Source organism: Argentina anserina, chromosome 2, assembly GCF_933775445.1.
Source record: "Argentina anserina chromosome 2, drPotAnse1.1, whole genome shotgun sequence".
Taxonomy (NCBI): domain Eukaryota; kingdom Viridiplantae; phylum Streptophyta; class Magnoliopsida; order Rosales; family Rosaceae; genus Argentina; species Argentina anserina.
In genome coordinates this window covers 5,121,626-5,133,700 of record NC_065873.1, presented here as the reverse complement: position 1 = coordinate 5,133,700, position 12,075 = coordinate 5,121,626, and the positions used below count along the sequence as shown (strand labels likewise).

The 12,075-nt window shown below is 38.6% G+C and overlaps 2 protein-coding genes across 2 annotated transcripts; both read right to left on the bottom strand.

Moving 5' to 3' along the window:
• Positions 1–5,601: 5,601 nt before the first annotated feature.
• On the bottom strand, positions 5,602–9,318 carry LOC126783835 (uncharacterized). The gene is made up of 3 exons (XM_050509368.1): positions 9,309–9,318; positions 7,895–8,277; positions 5,602–6,187 (listed from the first exon to the last, which is right to left on the bottom strand). The coding sequence occupies exons 1-3, from the start codon at positions 9,316–9,318 to the stop codon at positions 5,678–5,680; spliced, it is 903 nt and encodes a 300-aa protein (XP_050365325.1). The 3' UTR covers positions 5,602–5,677.
• Positions 9,113–11,602, bottom strand: LOC126783834 (uncharacterized). Its single transcript, XM_050509367.1, has 3 exons — positions 11,323–11,602; positions 10,816–11,204; positions 9,113–9,959 (listed from the first exon to the last, which is right to left on the bottom strand). Exons 1-3 carry the CDS (start codon positions 11,600–11,602, stop codon positions 9,450–9,452), a joined length of 1,179 nt encoding a protein of 392 aa, XP_050365324.1. The 3' UTR covers positions 9,113–9,449.
• Positions 11,603–12,075: the final 473 nt, after the last annotated feature.

Sequence of the window (12,075 nt, the reverse complement as noted above, 5' to 3'; positions counted from 1 at the left end):
TCCTTCTCAAAGTGGGCGGAGGCGATACCGCTGAAAGAAATAAAGAAAGAAAATGTTGTGGACTTCATTACGGGAAGCATTCTACAACGCTATGGTATACCACGGTGCATCATCACAGACAACGCCAAGTATTTCTCGAATACCGCAACAGAAAAATTGAGCAAGAAATTCCACTTCAAGCTTCACTTCTCTTCGATGTACAACGCCCCAGCAAATGGTTTGGTAGAAGCATTCAATAAAACGCTTTGTAACATTCTGAAGAAAACTGTCAGCAAGAAGCAGAGGGATTGGCATGAGAAATTGGGCGAAGCTCTCTGGACTTATAGAACGACGTATCGGACATCCACAAATGCTACCTTATTCTCTTATCTATGGTGTCGAATCCGTGTTACCATTAGAAAAAGAAATTCTGTCATTGAAAATCGCTTTGCAAGAAGGTCTCACAGATGAGGAAAATGTCAAGTTGCGACTGCAAGAGTTAGAGGCTTTGGACGAGAAGAGGCTTGATGCACAACAACACCTGGAATGCTACCAGGCTCGGATGTCACACGCCTTCAACAAAGGTGTTTGACCACGGTCATTTCAAGTTGATGATTTAATTCTTGCTGTTCGAAGACCCATCATTATGACGCATAAGACTGGCTCGAAAGTCAAGTCAAAGTGGGATGGTCCTTACGTCGTCAGAGAAGTATACACTAATGGAGCTTACAAAATTGTGGCAGAAGACGGTTTGAGAATCGGTCCCATTAACAACAAGTTCTTGAAGAAGTACCATGCTTGAAAACGTCAAAGTATGCTCCAAGTCTGCACGAGCCTAACTGCGTAAGACAAAAGAAAAAACAAAAACAAAAAACAAAAAACAAAATCTTGAACTACGTGATGACTTGATTCATTCTTTAGAAGGATACGTAGGCATCTTAAGAATAATAATCTTAAGTTCAGTCACATCAAAAAAAATATAAGGGTTTGATTGAAAAAAAAACAGAGATGAGCAAATCCTGATTATTTAAGTCAGCTGTCACATCCAGGTCAAACCCTTGAAGCTGCTCCGACGTTAATGAGACCGATTCTCAAACCGTCTTCTGCCACAATTTTGTAAGATCCATTAGTGTATACTTCTCTGACGACGTAAGGACAATCACACTTTGACTTGACTTTCGAGCCAGTCTTATGCGTCATAATGATGGGTCTTCGAACAACAAGAACTAAATCATTAACTTGAAATGACTGTGGTCGAACACCTTTGTTGAAGGCGTGTGACATCCGAGCCTGTAACATTCCAGGTGTTGTTGTGCATCAAGCCTCTTCTCGTCCAAAGCCTCTAACTCTTGCAGTCGCAACTTGACATTTTCCTCATTTGTGAGACCTTCTTGCAAAGCTAAACCCTTGAAGCTGCTCCGACGTTCTTCAAAACCGGCTCATAACTTCTTTGTCTCTTCAATCTCTGTTGTTGTCAGTTCTGGAATCTCTCAGATTTGGCACTTCTTCTTTGACTTGAAGCTGCTCCGACATCCTACAAATCTTCTGTTCTAGATCAACAAGTCTTGCATCGTGAAGAAAACTCTTGAAAGTTGTCATGGTGAATGTGATGCGTAAAGCCTAACACACTTTTGTTGACTGCTGTCAAGTCTATGAAATGAGGGCAGTCAAGCAATTAGGTCGTTTATGTTCTTCAAACTCTTGAAAGCCGTCATGATGAATGTGATGCGTAAAGCCTAACACGCTTTTGTTGACTGCTGTCAAGTCTATGAAATGAGGGCAGTCAAGCGATTAGGTCGTTCACGTTCTTCAAACTCTTGAAAGCCGACATGGTGAATGTGATGCGTAAAACCTAACACGCTTATGTTGACTGCTGTCAAGTCTATGAAATGAGGGCAGTCAAGCAATTAGGTCGTTTACGTTCTTCAAACTCTTGAAAGCCGTCATGATGAATGTGATGCGTAAAGCCTAACACGCTTTTGTTGACTGAAGTCTATGAAATGAGGACAGTCAAGTGATTAGGTCGTTTACGTTCTTCAAACTCTTGAAAGCCGCCATGGTGAATGTGATGTGTAAAGCCTAACACGCTTTTGTTGACTGCTATCAAGTCTATGAATTGAGAGCAGTCAAGCGATTAGGTCGTTTACGTTCTTCAAATCCGCTAGAAATCAACGCATTTGGAAAGCAGTCAGGTGGCTACATCGATCGCAATCCTCAAATTTATTGTCAAAATCCTACAAAAAAAGAGTCAAAATAAGACTATGAATAAAAAAAGTCAAAATCAGACCACGATAAAAAAAGTAAAAAAAAAGGTCAAAAAAATGTAAAAAAAAAAAAACAGGAGCCGAGCTGATCCTGCCGAGCCGATTCAATCTTGAGCCGCATTTTGCTTTTCCTGCTTTCAATGACAGCATGTTTTCATGTTTTTCCTTTCCCCATTTTGCGGTGCGCCTTTTAATAAAAATTAAAGGAAACCGGGTCAGTCAATTAATAATCCCCACTCATACCTTTCCTCCCCAATTATTCACAACATGTTCCTCCCTCTCTCTATCTCTCTGCTGCCCGTATGTCCCTTTTCTCTCTTCCTCTCTTGACATTTCTCACCAACAAACGAGAAACAACTAGTCAAAGCTCCCTCCTCTGCAACTATAGTTCCAAACACCATGCAGGTCGTCTACTTCTCCTCGCCGACTTTCCTTTCGTCTGATCCGCGCCTCTATCTCAGAGAAGTTATCATCTTCATCCTCCTCCATCTCATCACAAGAATCAATTATGGCCAAAGTGTCAGTATGAGTGGACTTGCTGGTGCGATTTCGTTGGCAGGATCTGGTGGAGGATTATGGTCTCTTCATCACCACCAAACCCCAAGTCATCGTTTTGCTTGACGGCAAGAGCTTCCTTGTCCTCTTTAACACTTCCATGGATTGAATAGGTCAGAATTCCATATTGCTGCATGTTGGTTTGTTGAAATGAACTTTGCTCCCTTACTTTGCCGAGAAGCTACCTGAAAATAAAAAAAACAACACCAGTCAATAAGGGGCTGAAGACTAGAAGTTTCAATTCACGGGAGACTACCTTTTTCTTTTGTGGGTTGAATTAAGAAAATTGCAAGAGCTTAAATAGAGAATCACATAGAGCTTTATGGGACAGAATGATGAAAAATGGCCTGTTGATCGCACTAACAATATGCTGATAAGTGGTCTTTTGCCAGAAAAGAAGGATTTGTGCGGCTTGTTGTCTGGTGAGATGCTTGGTGCATTTGATGATGGACATGTGATTTTGTTCATGGGCATCAATGATAATGATGGGCATGTGATTTTGATCATGGGCATCAGTGATAACATTTGCCTCATTCTATGTACCATCATGAACAAAGATGAGTAATACTGTAAACTATGAATTCCGGTACTTTTCAGTATTACTTTCGCGAGGGCATAGACGTTTTCGGCGGTGGATAGAAAGTGTTTCAAAATTAAATTCATCTGACTAAAATATATGATTGAAAGATTACGACAAAATCCGCAGAGCCTCGAAAAGTAGCTCCACAAATTTTCCAAATCAAGGTACATACTTCAAGCTGCGCTTTCGGCACGTGATGACGACATACCTGCAGCACGACTTGAAGTGGGGGCATTTGTAGACACATGAAATTTAATGAAGTAAATTATCTTCGTTAAATAATTAAATCGACCAAGGGCTCGATAAAATTGCACACGTGGCCAAAAGTTAACAAAGTTGGCACGGATCTGAATAAAACTCGTGTCAGCACATAAATGGATGATCGTAAATAAAGCTATGTGATTCCGACTTAAAACCAGAAATTGAATGTCATTGACGATTCGAAATGGTAATCGGACATTTGATTAAATTAATAAATTATTTAACAATTATAATTAAGTTAATTATTTTCTGTTTAATTTAGTTACGAGAATAACTAATTTTAAATTAATCGGAAAATACATATTAATTTAATTATACAATTAAAGAATTTATTATTTTTAGTGTCATTAAAATATTCTACAAAAATAGAAACTTTGACACTATAAATACCCCTTTCAACATAAAGAGATAGGGGATTTTTGACTTGAGAAGAAGAGAAAAAATCACTTGAGCAAGATCGCTCTTGACAAATCCCGAAGTCTCTTAAGTCCACGAAGATCATCAAGTCCACGAAGAATCATCAAGCGGCCAAATCGCTCGTTCTTAATCTCCAAATCCAAACTCAAGTCCATGAAGAATCATCAAGCGACCAAATCGCTCGTTCTTCATCAAATCCAAATCCAAACTCAAGTCCACGAAAAATCATCAAACGGCCAAATCGCTCGTTCTTCCTCAAATCCAAATCCAAATCAAACTCAAATTCTCAAGATCAAGTGCACGTCATCCTTGAGGCAAGTCATATACGGAGATAGAATCAGAAGAGTTCACAAAGATTGTAACCCCGCGCTTGATTATAAATAAATCACATTTTTTTGTACACGTGTCTGCATTCTTGTTTATTTTCATATTAACGTTCTACACTACTCTCACATATGCTTAATACCCTGATCTCAAACGAGCTCAGTCCCAAACGTGCTATCATTTGATGTCGAGAAAACTCAAGCCGCAGCCTTTTCGACCGCAACCAGAGCTACATTTATTTAAGGCAAAAAGGCCGATTTGCACCCTAAATTTGGTCCTAATTGTCAATTTGCACCCTGAACTTGCATTTGAGTCAATTTACCTCCTAAACTTTGTAAAAATTGCCGATTTACACCCTATCCGTTAAATTTAATGTTTTTCACCCAATTTTAAGTCACATGTCATGCATTTGAGGGGCAATTTTGTCATTATATATTTATTCATATTTAATAATGAAATAAATTAATAAAATTACTTAAGATGAACACTTGTTACAATTGTTTTTCGAAACATGTTATTGATTTATATATTTATTATTTTACGTGATATAGTATGTTAAAAGATATTAGAAAAATATAAATAAATACATTGAAAATTAAAAATAAATATGTGTTCTAGGAGAATTATTATTCTACCATTATGTGTGTCTTAGCCTTATTAGGTTTCCTGTTAGAGATAAATTTGCATCTCTGTAATAGATTATGACTCTGAATCCTACGGAATTGTAGTATGTAATGCATATATATAGGCCTCATTATCAATAATTAAATGGTTACGTTTTGTTCCATTACGTCGTTATTATTCTCGTTTCGTTACTCCTCCAACAATGTGTACATATAAATATATATATATATATATATATATATATATATACACAACACACTATTTGAATGGGTGGGTATGTTTAATATATAATTCGAAGTATAGTTAATTATGGAGAAAAAAGATGTAAATAAATAATTTGATTAAAAAATAATAATCCTTTTAAAGAATATTTGTATTTGTTTTTAAGAAAAATATAAATAGAAAACGACAACATTACCCCTCGTGTGCATGACATGTGACGCAAAATTGGATATAAACAGTTAAATTTAACGAATGGGGTCCAAATCGGCAATTTTTACCAAGTTTAGGAGGTAAATTGACTCAAATATAAGTTCGGGTTGCAAATTGACAATTTTAGCCAAGTTTGGGGTGTATTTTGACAATTTTGCCTTTATTTAAACAGACAGTATTAAGTCTGAAATATCCAACATGATAATTTATAGTCTGATACATACATGCATACTTGATACATCTAATAAAGATATGGAATGAGAGCCTTGACATTTTGGGGAAAATGCTTAAACTTGGAACGATACCATCTTCTAGTAGCATAGCTCCTTCCAATCAAATAGAATATTGTTCCGACCGTGAAGGTAAATGCATACAAGGTCTGAGCAATAAAAGAGAACCCTAAAAATCCTATGATTTCAAAGAGATAGTGAGGGCATATCACTAGCCCAAACAATCCACCCCTTGGAATCTTATAATCCTTATCGTCATTGCTCTGTGACTTTGATGGAGACGAAGAGGATGATGGTCTCAATTGGGAAAGAATGTAGTGATGGTAGAAATTACCAGATATCCCAAGTAGAAACAATAGAATTCCAGGGTACTTCAAGTCAACTGGTGGCTCTGGTAGCCCTTGGGTTATAGTGAGGTGCTGAGCATAGATTGCAGTGACAGTAGACATGAAGTAACTGAGAGTGATAGGAAATGCAGAATCAAGCGCCATCCCTCCACTGTACTTGTGAACAAATTGAACCTACAAATTGAACAATATTAGATGGCAGCAGGGGACGCCGTTTCCACCAACGACAGGGGATCGAGGCTAGGGACATATGACTACCTTCAATTGAGACTAGTACATACATGTTGTCATGATAGATAAAATAAACCTAAACCTCAAGATTTTTGCCTGTTGCAGCTTCTTAATCTAGCATACTGAACCAATACTTTTCTTGTTGAGAGGGAATTGAACCAATTATGATGAGGAAGATTAGTAAAATGAAGAAAGAAAGAAAGAAAAAAAGTCTAAATTAGTAAAAGAAGAAAGAATGGAGATGGAAAAGATAAAACAACTGAAAATAATGAAAGAATCGAAACGAAGAAGTGCAGACTCTTGGTCGAACCAATGAGGCAATGACCTAAAGGAAGTGGCTTAACCAATTAAACTGATCGGAAAATGTTCACTTTTGATGCAATATATTGTATATGTAAGTGGTTTGGAGAAATTTCCCTTGGGCTATAGCCCAAGTAGCCGTGTACGTGGCTACGCATTCTCCCTGGTCATGCTTTGGTTTAAAAACATCAGTGTAAAGCTTTACCTATGTGCATCATTACAGGTTTTAGCATCAAAATCAGAGAAATAGATATTCTTATAGAATATAGCCCAACCAGAGATAATCTCCATGTAAGTTATGTCAAACCTAAAACTTTACAGATGAAGGAAAGTTTCATATTTCTGCCAGTACTCTAATTGGGGAAATTATGTTATGCATTTATTATTAGTAGATTATCTAATAACAAGTTATCACCATGCCAGTCAACTGATATGTGCAGAAGTTACCTCAATTCCTCAAATGAGAGCACGGATATGAATGCATATTACCTAAGGATTTGAAAGTAGAACAGTTCACTTCAAAGACAACTTACTAAAATCTTTACTATAACTACTCAAGTAGCTACCTTTTGCTTTCTACTCGAACAGTGATGACAAATTGAACAAACTAATGTTATTCCCACAACAATTGCATACATTTTGGATGATGGGGCTGTTAAGTTTTAAATGAATAAAAACTGCCCTAATACAGAATAAAGAATACAATATAGAGGGAATTCGTAACCACAGGAACTCCTAAGTGAAATTTGTTGATGTTGGGTTATTAGTTTGAGATTGATCAAATAATGTAAGAGCAGAACTAATTCGACATTCGTTAGAGAGGCCTGAATCCTTATAAATTTTATTGCAAGTTCCCTCCTTTCCATATGTGAGATCTACATCATATGATTCATATCCTTACAACACATTTACTGTACTGGTTCAATAAAATTGAGACTTCGAAGTTTACATGTAGGAACACTATAATGTCCTACAATACCATTAAGCCTCCGTCTTTCTTATGTTTGCATATATACATGTACTTGGGATTTAGCACCTTTCATTTGTATGCAATGTTAAAAGACATACTCTCACATGGTACCTGAGCAACAAGTACATGGCTTAAGGTGTGATAATATTTGATATCGCAACAAGATGTACTAATCTATTGCTTCCATACAAAATCTTACACAATCAACAGTTAAATCCCCAAATTCAGACAAATGTAAACATTGAGAACTCGCCGGCTAGATTATATACGAGGAAAATTTGAAGACATTAAAACATATGTAAATATAGATTATCCAATCAAATTGAACTCCGTCGATTAGCTTAAAACAACCAGAGATGTGAAGTTCGACATGATCGTACCTCCAAAAGTCGCTTGAGGAAGTGAATGGTGAGCGCTGAAGAGAGCAACAGATATCTAATATCATCGTTATGGGGGAAGAACACCAAGGATGTGAGACCAGCCAGAAATGCGGGAGCATAGAGAATCTGCATGCCTCTTCTAGCAGATATGAAAATCTGCTTTGATTTCTGAGGATCGGATTTATTGCTAATCTTCCAGAACTTGGAATACTGCAGGTGGTTTCCTCTCACCTCCGAGAACCCGCAATAAGCTAACCCTGTGAGGCTGATGACTGACATGGCCGTGATGAACACAGATGCCGGTGGCGGAAAAACAAATATGATGGGCCACGTCATGAGCAGTGATTCCGAGAGTTTCTTCTTCTTCTTGCTAGATTGAAGAACTTCAATGGTGAGGTGTCAAACTCTCAGAGTCTCAGGGCACAAATATTAAATTGGAGATATGAGTCATGCATCATGACGTCACGGCATTGATTTGGATGCATAATTAGTCTACCAACATTTTTTTTTAAGATGTGTTTTTACTTTAGATCAAGAGAATGGGATGTCGTAGTCTACCAAAACATATATAAGAGATTCAGCACGAAAATTCGGAATAGCTCCTCTCGATCTTATTTGTAGTTCGGAAAGGGGGAAGAGGACTAATTAGATGGACATCAATGGAACCATCATTGATGATTTGATGGAGGACGTCGTTGCACATGACACGATCAATTTGACTCAAGGTCCTGCGCTAATAGAAGTAGCCAACTCTCCTAATCAGCGAAGGAAAATAGCAGATCATTTTCCAGGCTACCTTGAAGGCTTGAACTTGCCTCTTCCTCTCAAAAACAGCAGCAATAAAGGAACACTGTTACGTACGTGCGTCTACGGAAGATGTGTGTTTTGTACCGTCTGGTGTCATAAATCGAAACCCAGAATGGGAAGAGCTCAAGTGTTTTACGATCAGCGGTAAGAACGAAGGTTCTACCTAATCACGGCTACAATCATTGGCGCTTCAAAAGGCTTAGATTCTAATGGGAGTATTGAAAGCCTTTATTCAGGTCTTGTAATAGGACCTCGAAAGCCTTTGTAACTTTGGTTGGCCGATAGAACAGCCCCTTAACCCAAAAATGGGTTCAACTGCATTGTCTTAGGACAAGCACTAAGTAAGAAAAATGTAGCTTCTCAAAGATTTGTCCAACCCACGCAACAACGCTACAAATCTAGTAAAGCAGAAGTATTACAGATCACTAAGGAGCTCATATTTAACAAGTCCATACGAGAGTTAAAAAAAACCTTGCCTCCTACATTCTCATTCAACTAGCCCTACATAGAAAACTCACATAAGTGTTTCTACTCTCAGGGAATTAAACCCTGATCTATTAGGGCTCCATCAGCTATGCCCTGATCTCAAACGAGCTCAGTCCCAAACCTGCTATCATTTGACGTCAAGGAAACTCAAACCGATGCCTTTTCAACCACTACGAGAGCTTCATTTAGTGAAACAGACAGGATTAACCATGAAATATCCAACAGGATGATTTATAGTTTGATACAAACATGAGTATATGATTTAATAAAGATATGGGATGAGAGCCTTGACCTTTTGGGGAAAATGTTTAAACCTAGAAAGATACCATTTCCTTGTAGCATAGCTCCTACCAATCAAATAGAATGTTGTTCCGACCACGAAGGCGAATGTATACAAGGTCTGAGAAATAAAAGAGAATCCTACAAATTCTATGATTTCAAAGAGATAGTGAGGGCATATCACTAGCTCAAACAATCCACCCCTTGGGATTTTGTACTCCTTATCGTCATTGGTTTGTGAGTGTGACCGAAACAAAGAGGAAGATGATCTCAGTTGGGAAAGAAGGTAGTGATGATAGAAATTACCAGATATCCCAAGCAGAAACAATAGAATTCCAGGGTACTTTAAATCAATTGGTGGCTCCCGTAGCCCTTGGGTTATTGTAAGGTGCTGAGCATAAATTGCAGCCACAGTAGACATCAAGTAACTGACAGTAATAGTAATCCCAGAATCAAGCGCTACCCCTCCACTGTACTTGTGAACAAACTGAACCTACAAATGAAACAAGACCAGATAAATTAAGCAGTAAGAATAGTAGTGGCAGCATGCAACTTAGTTTCCACCAACAAAATAGGAGGCTGGGAGATGTATATTTACATTCAATTGAGACTAGTACGTATATATTCCTCACATTCGTCAGTAATGGTCTTCTACATACATGATACATGATGACTGTTACTTGTATCTCCTCTTTTCCAATATGCCTTATGCAGTTTACATTCTTTCTAAGAAATGATGAACCAATTTGGGGAATTTGGGTAGATGAACTTTTCGATTGGGGAACCAATTTCTTCATATACATAAGGAGGCATGCCTGCTGGGTCACTATTTATTTGCAGCCAATAATACCAGAAAGGGTAATACTTGATTATAATGGAAAATTGGCATCAAGAGTGATTGTCTTAGGTTCAAGATATTGATGAATGTTACACAAACTTCACACAATATATAACATAATGGCCGGGCATCGACACTTATGGCAACAGCAGCAATCACTCTTTGTTATGTGATCAGGTGTACGTCTGAGAAGTCAATTCAGCTGTAACAGCAATAGTATATAAGTAGGACACTAATAAGTTTACTCCAATTGGCGATTTCAATCCCTCCTTAGAAACTTCTATAGTTCTATATATTGCAAGGTCCCTCCATTCCAAATGTGATATACACTTCATATCTATTATTACTAGTTAAATTTCTAACTCAAACAACTGTAAATAGTATTCCGAGATCTGTATCAGTAGAATACGCTTCTCTTAGACAGTAGAAAACAAACACATAGCGTGCATTGGTGCATATATAAAGGGAAATCAAGTAATCAACTGACATGTAAAGTTTGACATAATCGTACCTCCAACAGTCTTTTGAGGAAGTGAATGATGAGAGCTGAAGAGAGCAAAAGGTATCTGATGTCATCGCAATGGGGAAAGAACACCAACGAAGTGAGCCCAGCTAGAAATGGGGGAGTATAAGCAAGCTGCATGCCTCTTCTAGCGGATATGTAAATCTGATTTGATTTCTGAGAACCAGATTTCCAGAACTTGGAATACTGCAGGTGGATCCCTCTCACCTCCGATAACCCGGCATGAGCACACCCTGTGAAGCTGATGACTGCCATGGCTGTGATGAACAGTGAATCTGGTGGTGGGAAAAGAAATATGATTGGCCACCCCATGATCAATGTGATCCCCTCAGCTTCTTCTTCTCGTCTCTTGATTGAAGAACTAAATATGGTGAGAGCTGAGAAGAGAAGAAAGAAGAAAGTTGCAACTATGGTGAGATGTAAAAGGGTAAAAAATAAAAGGATTCAATTTTGCTCACCACGACTCTTGTGGTCATATTACTTCCCTATCAAAACTTGCCACATCAACATAAACAGTAGAAAAATAGGCGCCGAGGAGGCCGATGCGGTTACGGGCGTAGATCACGAATAGCGTGGCGGGTGCAAAGGACGCGGCCGAGGCTTCAAAGTCGTCATTGGAGTTGTTGGAGTTGATGTTTTTCATGGTGACAGAGGAGGAGGAGGAGGTGGTGGTGGCTCGGAGAGGTTTGGAGGCATTGGTTGGGGTGTAGCAGACGGAGGACGGTGATCGGGGGAGGGAGTGGAGTGGTGGAGCGTAGGCCTCATTATTTAGCATGCGGATCCAATAAGCCCGCGTAGGCCCGCAAGCCCGATGAGATTTTACCCGGTCCGGCCTGCGAGAAAGCCAATTTCCGTGGATAGAGAATCGGGCTTAGTTTAGAGGTGTGAAATCCGGTCCGGCAACCAAAAGCTCTCAAGGCCCGGCCCATAAAAACCCGTAAGGCCCGGCTTGTACAAGTCCGTCAAGTAATAAAATATTATACATACATATTCTATTAGGTTTATAATAAAATTATCGCATTATGAAGCGACTATATGAAGAAACCTTTTCGGGATCGATCGACACCAGCCGATATAATCGGTATATATATTTAGTGACACTGTAAAAATTTCATCCAATTCGGATCTCATTTGACCGTCAGAATTTCTGGTAAACCGAAAACACCACTAATATGCCCTAAAGGATGACCCATTATTTTGTCATCGATCGTGCGCGGTGACACCGAGGAAACTCATTTGGTAAAGCCT